Source organism: Hyperolius riggenbachi, chromosome 11, assembly GCF_040937935.1.
Source record: "Hyperolius riggenbachi isolate aHypRig1 chromosome 11, aHypRig1.pri, whole genome shotgun sequence".
In the NCBI taxonomy this organism is placed as follows: domain Eukaryota; kingdom Metazoa; phylum Chordata; class Amphibia; order Anura; family Hyperoliidae; genus Hyperolius; species Hyperolius riggenbachi.
The window spans coordinates 76583017-76602378 of NC_090656.1; the positions used below are offsets into that span (position 1 = coordinate 76583017).

Below are 19362 nucleotides of genomic sequence, written 5' to 3' on the forward strand. Positions count from 1 at the left end.
TTTAATGCTGACATGAGCTCCATAGGTTGGTGTGAAGTAGGATGTTGGTGATTGGTCGGTCCCAAGCTTATGTGTAAAGAATGCAGGCGCTCCATGCTTCCTCCATGCAGCTGTCTATGCTGTGAGGAACAGTACAGAATGCGCACACAGCAAATTGTTCTGTCTATGGAATGAGCAGCAAAATGTGCCAGTGCCTGGATTACTTTTCACTGTGCCGGATTCCAGATGTAGCTCATGGAAAATATTAATTCTGTCCAGCTGAGCCCAGTTTCCAGCACTCACCTCTGGGATTTCACATAGATTGTCGTAGGCAGAATACCACGGCTGGGAAGCAGGTGAGGCCAGGATTAGCGATTCCGCACTGGCATCACCCCAATAATTACAGCAGGAAGCGTAGATTTAATCAGCTTTTCCACTCAGTTTTTTATTTTTTTTTATTATTTTTTTTTTTGTTTCTCTTTTGTCAGTGCACTGGTTTACTTTTTAGTGGAAGTTTATTAACATTGGCTTTGCTGTGGTTCAGTGCTGTCAGAAGAAGGCTATGTGAAACATGTTTATTGTGCTCTATGTAGAATATCCTCCATGGCCAGGTAACCATACATCCTGTTACATGTGGGCATTTGTAATGCTTTCACCCTGCTCTCTGAATATTAGAATGGAGACTTCCAAAAGCTGATGTCCAGGGCTATAGTGTGTTATGTCCTGTGGTTGTGGCTGCAGAATGGCATAACTTGAAAGGTGCAGCATTCTGAAAGCCGGAGGTCACTAAACCTCTCTCGTGTTTCCTATGGGGAGACGTGGCTTGGAGAAGGAAGGGCAGGTGGGACTTGGAGATGGAAGGGGTTGGGGTTTGGACAGCATCCACACAACACAAAACCATGGGAGAATCCCGATTTGGAGGGTCATTGCCCCGTGAAGCTTTGGGCCCTTTCACACTTATGCTAGGTACAGCCATTTCCTGTCAGATCGACTGGTAATACGATGGGAAGTTGCATCAAGTGTACATGTCCAAACTGCTACCAATCGATAACTGGATTGATTTTCAGAAAATAACTTTACTAAATCGATCCGGTTATAATTAAGGAGCTAATCGTACAAGTCAAAAATAATTGTTGTGACCCATTGATCTGTCGGATAGTTGTGCCGTGTACATTTAACATTACTGCTTTCTGTCCCAGAAGCAGTGATGCAGTGATAGCCCCTATAACAGTGACTGGGCACCGGAAGGTCCTGGTGGAGTAGGTTTTATTACTGGCAGTGGAGCGTAAGGATCATAAACTAGTGATCCTGCTCTTGCCAGCTGGCTCCTTGCTGTGTGTGTCCCACATCCCCTGCAACATGGTGTGCAGAGTGCGCTGCGCAAGACTACCTGTGACCCCTGGCTTGTGGAGATGAGCATGCAAGCAACGTGTCGGTGCAATGATAGGGGATTCTTCCTGTGTGGCAATCGCTGTGTCTCATATCTATGACACCATCTAGTGGCGTCGTGAGACACAGCTGTATCATCCTGGGGGGGGGGGGGGGGGGGGGGGGCTGGCTAGTACTAGGGGCACAACTGGCTACTATGGAGGGGGCTATACTGGGGAGGGGGCTTATATGCAAGGCAATCGCTTTTTTTCCTCGTTTCTGAGGGAAAAGTGGGCACTTCGGCTTATACACAGGCCAGCTTATATGCAAGTGTGTGTGTATATATACGGTATATGTTCCCTGAGCAAATAAGATTGATTTTCCCCATTAAAAATGCGTTTTCTCAGTCCATAGTGAAAAATACACACTGTAATAGTATTTCAGAATTAAATATCCTCACCACAAATTGTGATAGGAACATAATCTAAGTTTTGTAATAAACGGTAGAAATGGCCAGATACAATTTTTTTTTTTTTTTTTTTTTTTTTTTTCTTTTCCCTCGTTTGCCATTTTTTGCTTTCTATGCATTGTAAATGTGAAAGACAATGAAAGTCTAGGTTGTCTTGAAAAATCTGTATATTTAGGTGTCATAAATTGGGAAAAAGTTATTGCTGATTAAATAGGGACATGGCTAAAATGTCAAAACTGCTAAGGGGGAAACTAGGTCTAGATCTACTAGCATTTTATAATTAACAGGCATTATCCTAAATGTGACCATTTTGGTAATCTGGCTGTACCACCACATGGGGGGATGCAGACAGTAGTGTGGCAACGGGAAGGGTTTTTTTTGTTTTTTTTGTTTTTGTTTTTTACTTTCAGTGTGGAGCCTGTCTCTGTTTTATTAAGACAGCCATGCTGGTGGTTGACATTTGGGTACAATTAGTGGCTTGCCGTATTGACACGTCAGCTCTAAAGCCGGCACAAGTGGCAGCGCGCGAGATCTTGGCTGCCCTCCAGCACCCCATGATGAGAGGTCTTGTTCTTGCCACTAGGGATAATCTAAAGCTTTTCAATTATCTCGCCATTTCTCTTAAGAAGGTGTCTGGCCTGGGTGAACTCTCAGGAGTAACTCGCTGTTTGATAGGCACTGCTAAATCCGTCCTGTGAGCTTTCATACTGCAGGGAACACATGGAACTGTTTCCTACTGTGGCTGATCCATTAGCTGGTCTCTGGTCTATTATGGATGTGTTAAAGGGGAACTAAACATTTCATCTTGAAAGGTTTCCAGGGCTGAGAAAAAAATTAATTGTACACAGATACATGAGTTACACTTTATTATTATTAGCCATTTACTTTGCTTGCTTTTCTTCACCAGTGGCACGGCTTGCTGCATAGAGCTTAAAGGAAACCTGGGAGGAAGACATAAGCTGCATTTGGTGGCTGGATAGTGTAATAGTTAAGGGCTCTGCCTGTGACACGGGAGACCTGGGACCGAATCTCGGCTCTGCCTGTTCAGTAAGCCAGCACCTATTCAGTAGGAGACCTCGGGCAAGTCTCCCTAACACTGCTACTGCCTATAGAGCACGTCCTAGTGGCTGCTGCTCTGGCGCTTTGAGTCCGCCAGGAGAAAAGCGCGATATAAATGTTCTGTTTGTTTGTTTGATTGATTTATACTTACATGGGGCTTCCTTCAGCCCCATGTATTCCATGGGCTCCCTCACTGTCCTCCCGGGTGGCTCCGTTGTTCTGAAATTTTCACCGCTAAGTCTGTCAGGTCAGCTGGGCTGCATAGCGCATGTCACCAGAAAGGCATACGCAGTGAAGCGTGACGGGGACTCTGGCAAAGATTGCAGGACAACGGAGCCACACTGGAGGACGGCGAGAGAGCACACGGGGCTGGAAGAATTTGCTGGAAATATGTTTCTCCCCAAAGTGATTAACTTTTGACTTTAAACCAAAATGCATTTGAAGAATCAATAAGACAGAACGGGAGATCTGGATAGTTTGGGAATGGGGCAAGAGCAGCGGCAGATCAATGGACATAAAGTTCCAAAACAATCAATTCCTCTGTCAAAACAATAGATTCCTGCTACACACAACACATTGTTTTTAGCAGGGAATCTATTGAAAATCGATCGAACCGCAGAAGTGCAATGTTCCAATTAGTGTAGGTCTATGGGCCGTCATCCTACCACTGCTCCTGCCCTGCCCCAGATCCACCTAGATTTTCCCTCCGATCTATAGTTTTTTTGGTGAAAATTCTATCAATTGGGCATTTTAACTGGTTTGGGAATGCTGTAGTAAAAACCACACTGCACTTGTGGCTGCTTAAAGAGGAGCTGTGAAAAAAAACACATAGGTAGATAAATACTTGCTCTACTTACATAACAGATGTATTGCACTGACGTTTTTGACTTTAGTGATCTATGTATAGTAAAAAAAAGAGAAAATCCTTCTTAGGATTCTCCATTTTAACTGTGTTTCTCTTGAAGCCAATCCTGATGTCATTTCCTCCCTTATTTTCCTTTGCCTGGTTATGTATGCACTGCCTGCCCTCCTCCCAGTCTTAGGCACTCCCACCCAGCTCTGCAATAGAAAGTGCATTGTCTCAGCATGAGAAATATTGGCCAATCGGAGACGAACAGAGGTGTGGAAGGGGAAAATGGGAAGGAAAGAGGCTTTAGCCAATCGGGCTGCATTAGTTAAGTCTGTGAGGGGAAGTAAAGAAGCAAAAAAAAAAGGACATGCCCTGCAACTTCCTGTGTGTGGCAATGTACCAAATAAATGATCATTCCCCAGTTTACCTGACTCTTATCAACAAGTAATAGTGATTTTCACTTTTGTATTGCCTGGTTAGCATGCTTATTACTTGTTTACCAGATAAAAAGAAAGAATTGATTTTTGTTTTTATGCCCGACCCGACAGTTATACTTTAAGCCTGATGCAGTGTAGTTTTAACTGTATGTGCCTCCATGCACGGGACATGTTAGCACATCTCCGGCACTAAACTCACAGATGAGCCCTGTACCATGGTAAGGAGACCATTTCATTGGCTCCTGACCTGTGAGCCCAGTGATCGCAAAGCAAAAAAATGAAGAAAAAATTATCTAGTCCTTTAAGGGGCCAGAGCGGCGCAGTCCTGAGTTGATAAAGCGAATCCATTCCCATCTGATTTTTGTTTCATTTCCCATTCAATTCCTGCAGATTTAATCAATGTGTGTATGGGCTTAAATTTGCAAATTGTTGGTGTCCTGTTCCCATTGCCTGGAGGGGGCGCCTGAAGAGGAGAAAATTACCAATCTGATTAAATATTAAAAATGATTAGAGGCTTATTATAGGCTAGCACGCAAGTGATGTTTGAAGGATCAGTAACTCTAAGCTGAGTTTTATAATTTGTGGATATTCAACCTTGAGAAAAAAAGGAAATCTGGGAGATATACTTCATCATAGAAAAGAGGCTGCTCAGAGTCCTTTGTTAACCCCACCATCGTGGGCAGCACAGTAGCAGAGTGGTTAGTGCTCGCACCTTGCATCGCTGAGTCCCCAGTTTGAATACCAACCAGGTCAACATCTGCAAGGAGTTTGTATGTTCTTGTATGTGTCTGCATGGGTTTCCTCCAGGCACTCCGGTTTCCTCACATCCTCAAAAAAACATACAAAGAAGTTAATTGGCTTCCCCCTAAATTGGCCCTAGACTATATGATACATGCAGTACATGATACATACATAGACCTATGACTATGGTAAGGATTAGATTGTAAGCCCCTCTGAGGGACAGTTACTGACGACAATATACTCTGTATAGCGCTGCGTAATATGTCGGCGCTATATAAATACTTAAATAAATTCCTGCGTGAGATTTTTCACTCTGTAAATACAGTATAAAGCTCTCAAAGCTGGATGAGAAAGGGCAGCAATAACCATTGAGATTTCACTCTTATGCTTATGATTTCCAGGGCCTTATGGATTCACTTACAGCCAGTTTGATCCAGTTACTCTAATTATCCCGGCATAACCAGTCATTTTCTTGTAATTCTCTGTTCAGCTGCTATTGAGAGAGGCGACAGGAATAATCATATTTTATGTCTGCTACAGATCTCCAGAAACAAATGCTAGGTGAAGCTGTAGACCTATAAACGCAAGGTAATGTCTTCTGATCAGTACAGGGAGCAGTGCTCACTGCCATTATCCTACTCGTTGTCATTTTTAGTCAGACCTAATGAAGGCAGCTGTAATGAGCCAGGCGTATCAACTCCAGACACACAAATTGGACAGCACTGGTTTCATTGCAGACAGGCTGAAAGCCAAAAACCTGTTACCTGTTCAGTTCTCATCTACAAACTACTGTACGAATGGGCTGTCCTGTGCTTCCTGACCCAGAGCGCTATAATCCTAGCTATGAATAGAGCAGGGCAGAGAAACACCCTTTTAACTTCTGGGCTTTCATCTGAGTGCCGCTGTAATTCTCGGTGATATCGCTGTACTTGTATTTATAAAGTCACAATACACAAAGGTGCTGCAGTGGTGAAGTAAGCTATTGCAGCAATAAATTAGCTGTAACCATGATAACATCGTGGTGACCAAGAGGATCGAGCAGTGAGCGTTGCTTCCTCCATAGATGTGCATTTCCATTGCTTTATCCAGATTGGGGATATTAAAGAACACCTCCGGCAAAAAAAGTTTGAATGGCAATACATATATGTAGTGTATGCACTGTGTACAGTTAGATGAACATATAAAGTTTACATCTGGTACTCACATTTTATATCCGAAGAAGCACTTCCTCCTTTCTCCTTATTGCTAAAATGTTGTGTTCTCCCCTCCAGCCTGGTTCACTCCCCTGCCCCTCTCTGCCTGCCTAGATCACATGACCTATTTGTACAGTGTGTAAGGAGAGGGGGGACGAGAACTGCTGCAGCCTGTCTTATCATGTTTGCTTGCTATAATTCTTATTTCAGATGTCTGCCTACCTACCTGGATTAGATCACATGGACATGGGGGGTGGAGTTATGAGATCAATCCCCAGCATTCTTTGCACCTATCATTCGGAAAGAAAAAAAATCCCACTCCGGGCAGGGATTTCAAGACCATATGACAGATGAGATTTATTACAGCAGAAACATTTCTGATTGGAGTCCTTGCAATGCAGGGTAAAGTTCCAGGCCGCACAATGACAAAACAAAATAAAGGGAGCTCTACAGTGTCAAGTTAAGCCAACCAGAGCTGAATTGGAACTGGTGTGAGTTTGCTCTGACTGCCTTTTATCTGTAGCGCTTGATGATTTGGTGAGGCAGGTCTGGTGCAGTTCACTTTAGCACTGCCCTGTTTTGACTTAAAGAGTAACTTTAACCAAGGATTGAGCTTCATTTCATTCATTTGCTGATACCCCCTTTCCCACAAGAAACCTTAAAGGGAACTTAAACCGAGAAGGATATGGATTTTTCCTTTTAAAATAATACCAGTTGCCTGACTCTGCTGCTGATCCTGTGTCTCTAATACTTTTTAGCCACAGCCCCTGAACAAGCATACAGATCAGGTGCTCTGACTGAAGTCAGACTGGTTTAGCTGCATGCTTGTTTCAGGTCTGTGATTCATCCACTACTGCTGCCAAAGAGATCAGCAGTACTGCCAGGCAACTGGTATTGTTTAAATGAAACATCCATATCCCTCTCAGTTTAGGTTCCCTTTAAAGTGGATCCGAGATGATAAACTAACTATAACAAGTAACTTGTCTATATATCTTATCTAAAGTTTAGATAGTTTACACAGCAAATATAGCTGCAAACAGCTTTAATAGAAAAATGTCTCTTCCTGTGATACAATGACAGCAGCCATGTTGTTTGTAAACATTACACAGAGGCAGGCTTATCTGTATCTTGAACAAGAAAAAAACGAATCCCCCCCCCCCCTTCCTCCTACTCCCTCCTCCCCTCTGCCTCTGAAATCAATGGCCAGTAACACCTCCTCCTCCTCCTGCCCAGACTGAGCTCCCATGAACCCTTGCTACTGCCAAGGCTCTCTGAAAACCTGTGGGTGTGGTTTATTTAGTTTATAGGGAATTAGAGTATTAAAACAAAGACAAAAAAATATTTGGCTTGAGGAATGCCCTATAAACAATAGGAAAGGAACACAATTGTGCAATGAGTAAAAGTTCACCTCGGATCCATTTTAACCTTATATTGAATAGATTGGGGCGTCTGTATGGCTATTGTGGTGAAACTCCTCCCACAGTGTGATGTCATGACCATGGTCCTGACAGTTTGCTGTCTGTGAACCTTGTTTCATTGTGGGAAATGGCTGCTTTTTCCAACTGCTAAGCAAGCAATATCTCCCTCTGTAGAGGGAGATATTCAGTAATGAACATTGCGCACAGATCACCTGGCAGGACTAAAGACCGCCACTACCACTGATATATTTCAGAATATAAATCAGTGTGCGGGAAGATATTACAGTGGGCAAACACTGACTAATTTATGAATGAATATTGAATACAATTTCTTATTTTGTTTTCACTACAGTTCCTCTTTAAGAGACTTCTGCTTTCACTTGAACTCTGTAAACACAGCACCTGATTCTGACGTTCCTGTGTCAAAGTACCGTTTCTGCAGATCAACCTGCTTCCCAAAGCTGTTCACAAATCTGGGAGGGATTTATTATTAGAATGGCATTATTTATGAGTAAGGCCTCGTTCACATCATACGCGCTGCCGTGCGCATTTCCGCAGCACATATGGTGTGCGACGCGCAAGAACAGCAGAAGGGCATAGACAGCACTTCTGCCATTCAGATCATATGGGCTGCGCAGCAGTGCGATGCGCTAACGCACTGCTGCATGCATTTTACTGCCAAGCAAAGTGCTGACCCATTCACTGTAGGGAACGGAATTGGCAGCACAGATGGTGCGCAATAGTGTGCGTTCTGTTCCGATCACACAACCTTTCTACGTTGATGTGAATGAGCCCTAAGCAGTTGGGATTGATTTAGCTGACTTGCGTTTGTTAGGACTCTTTTCAGTATAACGGGTGAACCACACATTTAGAAAAAAGCTGGGTTGTTTGAGCTCTGAATTCCGTTATAATTGTGAGTATCTGACAGCCGGGATGGCGTTGCCTTTGTGTATCCTGGAGAAGCGCAGAAGCTGGTGAAGTCCTGGGTGAGGATGTCTGTCTATATAAGCCTTGGCGCTGAGCCACACAGTGTGAGCTCATAAGCATTCACAGACTGTCATGAGCAGTGGGGCTTTTTATGGCCTATAATGAGCCATATTTCTCTGTTTTATTGTATAGCGCATTTCACAGCCCGCCAGAATGATGTGCGCTGGTGCTATTTCAGTGCTCATGCTTCATCTCTTCCAGATGTATCTCCATATAAATCGCTGGCGTGTTTATGACTAAATGGACAGCCTCACTTCTTTCTTCCGGCCTCCATTATTTATTTAGCAGCTATATAAATAAAAAATACATTAAACTCTTTGTATGGTTTATGTATGTATTGTAGCGGCTCTGAAGGGACATTCTGCCTGGACTGGAAAGGGAAGAAAGAAACTCATTGCTTTCAAATCGGCTCCATGTAGAGCAAGGGTTAATGGCAAGCATTGTTTCAGCCTGATTACTTTAGGTTTACGTGCATACAAAACAGTCATTATAGAAACTGGCAGATAGGGGTGTTGGTTTGCTGCCCCTACATGAGTAAATGTGTGTAGACACAGGCAAGGGTTGTTGACCAGAGAGATCGGGATTCAATCGGGCAACTGTGCGGTGTCTGAATGCTGTACAGACGCCTCGCACCGCTGTAGTGGAGCCACATGTTTGTTTCCATGAGGAGGGGTGAAAGGGATAGGATGGTGCAGTGGGGACAGTGGGCTTGGGGATCCGGTCTTCCGGAACCTTAAGCAAGCTCTGAGGAGGGTTACCTGCACCAACGGTTGGGGGGTTGCAAGTGGGCAATTTTTAGGAGAGCAGTGACATGCCTTTCCTGGCTCCACTGACCATCTGTCTCCATACATCCACCTTTCTATGATTACAGTGTCTCTCTCCTCACATAGAAGAAAGTTGGAATGTCAGTGGAGCACAGAGATGTGTCCCTTCTCTCCGCCCACTCTGCAGCTCGGGACTGCTACAGATACCCTTATCGCTGTATCCTGATGCCACTGGCTGGGACGACAGCGCACATGCCCACAGAAGGAGCCATCGCTGCAGTAGGCTATTGGTCTTCTAAATATTAGTGTATTCTCTGTGTATAACTAATATCTTGTTAGCCCTGCCCGTTACAATCCATGCATTTGGTCACAGCCACTTTTTGCCACAACATTTTGCTTTCTCATGTCTACTTCTGTGCTTTGTAACTCTTTTCAAATATTGGGAGATGGCGCCAGTGACCCAGGGTATTGTGACCCCTTTTCTACACTGAAATATAATGTAAACAATATAACAGAGGCGCCAAAATAGAGTAAAAAGTAAAAAAAAAAAAAAGTTTGACAAGGAAGATAGTGGTGGACTTGCCTCCCCCAGTATACTCGCACAGGTCAAATTAGCAGCAAAAATTCACTTTATTCACAGCTCAAACTTATTGCAACGCGTTTCACGGGTCTCTGACCGCTTAATCAGGCTATACAGGGAGCAACTGCTGCCTGAGTCTACTGTGGGAGGCAAGTCCACCACTACCTCCTTTTTAAACTTTTTAATATATTTTGGCGCCTCTGTTCTATTGTTTAAATTGCATCCGAAGTCCACCCTTTGGTGGAGGGGGACACCCCATCTTCTTTCCTGTCTACAGAGAGCAACTTTTTATTCCGAGTGGGGTCGGGCCTAATCTTCCCACCTGCGGCTACAGTGGTTGCCTTGGTGGCAACCCATATTTGCGAGTATAAAGTCTCATCACTTAAAGAGAAATCGTGTCCAAGAATTGAACTTCATCCCAATCAGTAACCCATAAGAAATGGTTTCCTTTTTACAAACTGATCATCGAGGGGGCTCTGTATGGCTAATATTGTGGTGAAACCCTTCCCACAGTGGGATGTCAGGACCATGGTTCTGGCAGTTTCCTGTCTGTGAACCTCATTGCATTGTGGGAAATAACAGCTGTTTACAACTGCCAAAAAAAGCAAGCAGCAGCTACTTCTAGTGACATCACCTGCCAGCAGTAAAAATGTCATCATGTGATAAATGTCAGAATGTAAATCCGGAAGAGGAAAGATTTTACAATGGGAAACCGCTGACTAAATCATTTATACGTAATTATTGTAAAAATGAAGCAATTTTTTTATTACATTATTTTTGCTGAAGTTCCTCTTCAAGATGGTCCTGAACATCTAACATACTACACCATCAGAGGCTCTTAATCTTCCCTTTGTTTCTTTACAATAAGGAAATGTAGCTTTATAGGCTATTACAGTACGGTGGGGCTGCCCATATTACCTTGTGCTGGAGCAGGGAGAGTCATCCTGGTTCAAATTGCACAGGTGGAAAATTGATCTGTGACTCACCGGAACGGTGCGATCAACTCGTCCGTCTCTTCAGATTTATCACAGCCTCCCCAAATGGGAACGGATCCTATTGATTACAGTTGCTTGTAATCATAATTTACAAGTAGCACTTACTGGCTGAGGAAGGGGGTGGGGTTAACTTATCCGTGCCACCGCCCATAACGATGCGCTCCACTCATGTTCTACGTCCCTCCCATGCTTTTTCTTTCCAGCTTGAAGGGGGAAGCCTAGGAGTGACGTGGAGTGTATCGGCTATAGGCGGCCGCATGGGTAAGTTAACAACATCCACACACCCATTCCCCCATGGCCACTGCTACTTGTAATTAGTCAGTTTAGTTCTGCTAAACTGACCCTTCTTAGTGCCAATGTGAACCAGGCATTTTAAGCACAGGTTCCCCATATGCAGAAATATTCTAGTGATCCGTGTTGGATTTATGACTCTCCTCCCCCATAGCTTTTACAGATAGTACAGATCACAGAGCTGTGATGTAAATTGGATTCTGGCCACCATCTAGTGTATACATTTCACTGCACTTTCTTTAGTTAGCAGCACACGCTGTCATCACTTTCCATCAATTACACAGGGTCAGGCTCATGTGTCCAGGAACGCTTGCCTGCTAAGCATCATGATTAGTTTTCCCAGCACAGAAGCTCCCTCTGCAATTATTTTATACCAGCTTATCAGGGAAGTTTTCTGCATGAGTGGCCACAGCAGCTCCTGCCTCTCTCTTCTCAGCTTGGGGACTGTCTGAAAGAAGACGGTGTTCAGTACTGGGGAGTGGGGGGATTTCAATGTCCTGATAAAGAATGTGTTCACACTGGACACTGTAGAAAATGTAAATGAAATGACACTGAAAGTGTGTGTGACTGGCTCGAAGGATGCTGTACTGTACTTTAAAATTACTAGATTGCTTCAGCCCAACAGTCAAAATTAACTTGGAACTCTTAAGGTGGCCACTAATCTTTTTCATCCAATCTTACCATTTCTATGTAGTATAAGGGTAAATTGAGTGAATATACTGAATGGATACTTCAGGAAGTTACCTTATATTACATAGAAATGGTAAGATTGGATGAAAATGATTGGCTCATTAGTGGCCACCATTAAAGAACACCTGAAGGAAGAGGCATATGGAGGCTTCATATTAATTTCCTTTTAAACGATACCAGTTGCCTGACTGTCGTGATCCCTTTGGCTGCAGTACAGTCTAAATTGCACACCTGAAACAAGCATGCAGAAAATCCAGTCAGATTTCAGTCAGATCACCTGATCTGCATGCTTGTTCTGGGTTTATAGCCAAGATATCAGAAGCTTAGCAGGATGCCAGGAAATCTGCATTGTTTAAAAGTAAATATGGCAGCTTCCATATCCCTCTCACTTCAAGTGTCCTTTAAGCTAGGTGCACACGCTAGATGATAGCAGGCTGAGGTGGCCATTAAGGATGGTCTCGGCTGAGAATCTACAGTGTGTACAGGAGAAGCCCGATGTTTAGTGAACAGGACGCCTCGTTGTGCACCGTCCTTCCACCATATGTGGGGTTTTCAGCAGTTCCATTATATGTTACTTTTTGTTGTCTGGCTCAAACTCAAGATGAAAATACTGTCTTGAACAATACAGTTATCACGTATTAAACATATGACTGTTAGGTCAGAAGTTACGTAGAGGTAATGTGTGCACAACACTATGTGGTCTTGTGAACTGTACAGCAGCTGACCAGTTGATGTGTTTTTGTTTTGCAGTCTGAGTTATGGAGCTGGACACCCGTCTCATTCAGAAGCAGAGCTTCTCCACAGACAGACCTATGCAGCCACCCATCAGCTTCCTGCATACGCTACCACACACCATCCTACAGGTACCACATGCTACCCTTATTATTTTGCTTTGCTGTTTTTTTTTTTTAAGTTCTAGATTGCCCTGCAAGCTCATGATGAACCAGAACTCCCAGGAGTGTGTAAGGGGCCGAAAGGGACCACAAAGCCTCCTTCCTAAAATACTATGCAAAACAGACGTTTGCCTTCTTAAAACAGAAGGTATTTACAATTATTCAGGTCGGAGTGAGCTCTGAGGTGTCCCACAGTGCATCACTGCTGAATATGCAGAAGGTGGTAATCTTCACACATCTTCTATAGGGGGGATAAAACAGGAAATGCCTCTGTCTGGCAGATTACAGTTGCGGCTTCTTCTGCTTGTTTTATTCTGCATTGATCTCATATTTTGGTATTGCAGGTAATTTAGGAAATTCAGCAGGGATTTGCAGGCTTACTCCTGTCGCAGTGCAGTTTTTTGCACCATCCCCGAGAAAGCAATCAATAGGGGTTAGTCACATCTCTGGCAGCTAAAAGTTGAATTGTCATGCTGTTTCATTAAAGAGAACCTTAGACATTTATGTACGGTGCTAGGCATACAAATAACTATGCTGTATTCTTTTTTTCTTACTTTCTGACAAAGCTAATGCAGCTGGCAGTTTCTCTCCAGTCAGACTATAGTTTCACTCACTGATAAGGAATTGCAGCCATAAAATACTTTCCTGGCAAAGTATTGGGCTTCTGAGAGCAGAGGATAGGTAAAAAAAAAGGTCAATATTACCTATATTTTAGGTTTTTGAGAAATAAACAGACTTTCATTGAGCTGAGACAAAACGATAAATCAATTTTTTTTAAGTTTTTTTAAATATAACCTAAAACTGTGTGATATCCGCACCCTGCCGGTGGCCCGGGGTCCCCTCCTTTGCAGAAGCCGACTTCGCCAGGTTGGCATCTTCTGCGCCTGTTTGAGCACATGGCTCGCATTTACATGGCTTGGGGCGCTTGAGACCACGTGAGCGCAATCGCAAGCAGTGCGGCCGTGTGCTCGCACAGGCGCAGAAGATGCCGACCTGGCGAGGTTAGCATCTGCAACGGAGGGGGCTACTGGCTGGGAGTGGTGCTGTGGTGAGGGACGCATAGGCTGCAGGAAGTCCCAGGTAAGTATATATATTTTTAATTTTTTTTAAATCTTTCACCTTCCCTTTTTAAGGTTTTCTTTAACCACTTAAAGGGAAGGTTCAAGCAAAAAAAAAAAAGAGTTTCACTTACCTGGGGCTTCTACCAGCCCCATGCAGCCATCCTGTGCCCTCGTAGTCACTCACTGCTGCTCCAGTCCCCCGCTGGCAGCTTTCTGACCTCGGAGGGCCAAATTGCGTACATTTTTACACATTCCCGCTAGTGCAGGAACATTAACGCATACATTTTTACGCGTTAGTGGTGCAACGCGTAAATTTTTGTTCCTGCACTAGCTGGAATGCGTAAAAATGTATGCAATGTGGCCCTGACCTCCGAGGTCAGAAAGCTGCCAGCGGGCGACTGGAGCAGCAGTGAGTGACTACAAGGGCACAGGATGGCTACATGGGGCTGGTAGAAGCCCCAGGTAAGTAAAACTTTTTTTTTTTTTTCTTGGACCTTCCCTTTAAGGACCGCAGTCTTTTCACCCCTTAAGGACCAGAGCCTTTTTTCCATTCAGACCACTGCAGCTTTAATGGTTTATTGCTCAGTCATACAAGCTACCATCTAAATGAATTTTACCTCCTTTTCTTGTCACTAATACAGCTTTCTTTTGGTGCTATTTGATTGCTGCTGCGAGTTTTACTTTTTATTATATTCATCAAAAAAGACATGAATTTTGGCAAAAAAATGATTTTTTTAACTTTCTGTGCTGACATTTTTCAAATAAAGTAAAATTTCTGTATACATGCAGCGCGAAAAATGTGGACAAACATGTTTTTGATTAAAAAAAACCCATTCAGTGTATATTTATTGGTTTGGGTAAAAGTTATAGCGTTTACAAACTATGGTGCAAAAATTGAATTTTCCCATTTTGAAGCATCTCTCTCATTTCTGAGCACCTGTCAGGTTTCATGAGGTGCTAGAATTCCAGGATAGTATAAATACCCCCCAAATGACCCCATTTTGGAAAGAAGACACCCCAAAGTATTCACTAAGAGGCATGGTGAGTTCATAGAAGATTTTATCTTTTGTCACAAGTTAGCGGAAAATGACACTTTGTGACAAAAAAAATAAATTAAAAAAAGTTTCCATTTCTGCTAACTGGTGACAAAAAAAAAATGAAATCTGCCACGGACTCACCATGCCCCTCTCTGAATACCTTGAAGTGTCTAGTTTCCAAAATGGGGTGATTTGTGGGGTGTGTTTACTGTCCTGGCATTTTGGGGGGTGCTAAATTGTAAGCACCCCTGTAAAGCCTAAAGGTGCTCATAGGACTTTGGGCCCCTTAGCGCACCTAGGCTGCAAAAGAAATGTCACACATGTGGTATCGCCTTACTCAGGAGAAATAGTATAATGTGTTTTGGGGTGTATTTTTACACATACCCATGATGGGTGGGAGAAATATCTCTGTAAATGAGATTTCTTTTGATTTTTTTTACACACAATTGTCCATTTACAGAGATATTTCTCCCACCCAGCATGGGTATGTGTAAAAATACACCCCAAAACACATTATTCTACTTCTCCTGAGTACGGCGATACCACATGTGTGACACTTTTTTGCACCCTAACTGCGCTAAGGGGCCCAAAGTCCTATGAGTACCTTTAGGATTTTCACAGGTCATTTTAAGGCATTTATTTTCTAGACTACTCCTCACGGTTTAGGGCCCCTAAAATGCCAGGACAGTATAGGAACCCTACAAGTGACCCCATTTTAGAAAGAAGACACCCCAAGGTATTCCGTTAGTAGTATGGGGAGTTCATAGAAGATTTCATTTTTTTTTTCACAAGTTAGCGGAAATTGATTTTTATTGTTTTTTTCACAAAGTGTCATTTTCCACTAACTTGTGACAAAAAATAAAATCTTCTATGAATTCCACATACACCTAATTGAATACCTTGGGGTGTCTTCTTTCTAAAATGGGGTCACTTGTGGGGTTCCTATAATGCCCTGGCATTTTAGGGGCCCTAAACCGTGAGGAGTAGTCTAGAAACCAAATGCCTCAAAATGACCTGTGAAATTCTAAAGGTACTCATAGGACGTTGGGCCTCTTAGCGCACCTAGGTTGCAAAAAAGTGTCACACATGTGGTATCGCCGTACTCAGGAGAAGTAGTATAATGTGTTTTGGGGTGTATTTTTACACATACCCATGCTGGGTGGGAGAAATATCTCTGTAAATTAAAATGTTTTGATTTTTTTTTACACACAATTGTCCCTTTACAGAGATATTTCTCCCACCCAGCATGGGTATGTGTAAAAATACACCCCAAAACACATTATACTACTTCTCCTGAGTACGGCGATATCACATGTGTGACACTTTTTTGCAGCCTAGGTGCGCTAAGGGGCCCAACGTCCTATTCACAGGTCATTTTGAGGCATTTGGTTTCTAGACTACTCCTTACGGTTTAGGGCCCCTAAAATGCCAGGGCAGTATAGAAACCCCACAAGTGACCCCATTTTAGAAAGAAGACACTCCAAGGTATTCCGTTAGGTGTATGGTGAGTTCATAGAAGATTTTATTTTTTGTCACAAGTTAGTGGAAAATGACACTTTGTGAAAAAAAAAAAATACAAATCAATTTCCGCTAACTTTTGACAAAAAATAAAATCTTCTATGAACTCGTCATACACCTAACGGAATACCTTGGGGTGTCTTCTTTCTAAAATGGGGTCACTTGTGGGGTTCCTATACTGCCCTGGCATTTTTGGGGCCCAAAACCACGAGGAGTAGTCTGGAAACCTAATGCCTCAAAATGACTGTTCAGAGGTATAAGCATCTGCAAATTTTGATGACAGGTGGTCTATGAGGGGCCGAATTTTGTGGAACCGGTCATAAGCAGGGTGGCTTCTTAGATGACAGGTTGTATTGGCACTGAAGTGCAGGAATGTTCTCAAATCGTGACCTGGACATGGCAATTAAGTCGTACCAGCAGTGATCAGAAAAAAGATTTGTCACTGCGGTGGGGCGGGTGAGGGTTTGGCCGGGTGATCAGAAGCCCGCAGGGGGCATATTAGGGCCTGATCTGATGGGTAGCAGTGACAGGGGGTGACGGGGTGGTTGATAGGTGATCAGTAGGTGATTACAGAGGAGAATATATGCAAGCAATGCACTGGCGAGTTGATCAGAGGGGGTCTGGGGGGCTAATTGAGGGTGTGGGCGGGTGATTGGGTGCCCGCAAGGGGCAGATTAGTGTCTGATCTGATGGGTAGCAGTGACAGTTGGTGACGGGGTGATTGATGGGTGATCAGTGGATGATTAGAGGGGAGAACAGATGTAAACAATGCACTTTCGGAGGTGATCTGAGGGTGGGTCTGCACGCAATCTGAGGGTGTGGGTGGGTGATCAGGTGCCCACAAACGGCAGGTTAGGGTCTGATCTGATGGGTGGCAGTGACAGGTGGTGACAGGGGGTGATTGATGGGTGATTGACAGGTGATCAGTGGGTGATTATAGGGAAGAATAGATGTATACAGTACACAGGGGGGAGGGTCTAGGGAGGATCTGAGGGTGTGTGTGGGGGGGGTGTTCAGGAGCCCCCAGGGGGCAGTTTAGGACCTAATCTAAAAAATAGTGTTGAGATAGTGACAGGGAGTGATTAGGGGGGTGATTGGGTGCAAACAGGTGTCTGAGGGGTGGGCAGGGGGGGTCTGATGGGTGCAGTGGGTGATCAGGGGGCAGGATCAGTGTGCTTGGGTACTTACTAGGAGGGCTGCAACCTGCCCTGGTGGTCCCTCAATCACTGGGACCACCAGGGCAGGAGGCAGCCTGTATAATACGCTTTGTATACATTACAAAGCGTATTATCCGCTTTGCATGCGGCAGATCGGGGTTTAACAACCCGCCGCCGCTGCTAATTGGCTGGAGGGTTGACGTCGCGGGTGGGCACATCCAGCGTGCGATCCCCGGCCAGCTAGTCCGCAACGAGCCGCCGCCGATCGGCGTATTGCGGTCGTTGCGGGCTCCACTTTGCCGCCGCCCCTAGGTAGGGGCGGTCGGCAAGTGGTTAAAATCACAATCCAGTAAAATATATATAGATCTGGATAGATGGATGGATGGATGGATGGATGGATGGATGGATGGATGGATGGATGGATGGATGGATGGATGGATGGAGGGATGGATGGATGGATGGAGGGATGGATGGATGGATGGATGGATGGATGGATGGATGGATGGATGGATGGATGGATGGAGGGATGGAGGGATGGAGGGATGGAGGGATGGAGGGATGGAGGGATGGAGGGATGGATGGAGGGATGGATGGATGGAGGGATGGAGGGATGGAGGGATGGAGGGATGGAGAGATGGAGATAGATAGATGGAGAGATGTAGATAGATAGATGGAGAGATGTAGATAGATAGATGGAGAGATGTAGATAGATAGATGGAGAGGTAGATAGATAGATGGAGAGATAGATAGATAGATGGAGAGATGTAGATAGATAGATGGAGAGATGTAGATAGATAGATGGAGAGATGTAGATAGATAGATGGAGAGATGTAGATAGATAGATGGAGAGATGTAGATAGATAGATGGAGAGATGTAGATAGATAGATGGAGAGATGTAGATAGATAGATGGAGAGATGTAGATAGATAGATGGAGAGATGTAGATAGATAGATGGAGAGATAGATAGATGGAGAGATATAGATAGATGGAGAGATAGATAGATGGAGAGATAGATAGATGGAGATAGATAGATGGAGAGATAGATAGATGGAGAGATGTAGATAGATAGAGATGGAGATAGATAGATAGATGGAGATAGATAGATAGATGGAGATAGATAGATGGAGAGATAGATAGATGGAGAGATAGATAGATGGAGAGATAGATAGATGGAGAGATGGAGATAGATAGATGGAGAGATAGATAGATGGAGAGATGTAGATAGATAGAGATGGAGATAGATAGATAGATGGAGATAGATAGATAGATGTAGATAGATAGATGGAGAGATAGATAGATGGAGAGATGGAGATAGATAGATGGAGATAGATGGAGAGATGGAGAGATGGAGATAGATAGATGGAGATAGATGGAGAGATGGAGAGATGGAGATAGATAGATGGAGATAGATGGAGAGATGGAGAGATGGAGATAGATAGATGGAGATAGATGGAGAGATGGAGAGATGGAGATAGATGGAGAGATCTCTATAGATCTCTATAGATCTATATAGATCTCTATAGATATAGATCTATATAGATCTCTATAGATATAGATCTATATAGATCTCTATAGATCTATAGATCTATATAGATCTCTATAGATCTATAGATCTATATAGATCTCTATAGATCTATAGATCTATATAGATCTCTATAGATCTATAGATCTATATAGATCTCTATAGATCTCTATAGATCTCTATAGATCTCTATAGATCTATATAGATCTCTATAGATCTATAGATCTATATAGATCTATAGATCTATATAGATCTCTATAGATCTATATAGATCTCTATAGATCTCTATAGATCTCTATAGATCTCTATAGATCTCTATAGATCTCTATAGATCTCTATAGATCTCTATAGA

General features: G+C 43.5%; 1 protein-coding gene across 1 annotated transcript in view; it reads left to right on the plus strand.

The window, feature by feature from the left end:
* The window catches only part of QSER1 (glutamine and serine rich 1), a 157332-nt gene that overhangs the window by 44190 nt on the left and 93780 nt on the right, over positions 1-19362 (plus strand). The window contains exon 2 of the mRNA XM_068260999.1: positions 12572-12684. Within this exon, the coding sequence (XP_068117100.1) occupies positions 12572-12684 (113 nt within the window). The remainder of the gene's footprint in view (positions 1-12571; positions 12685-19362) is intronic.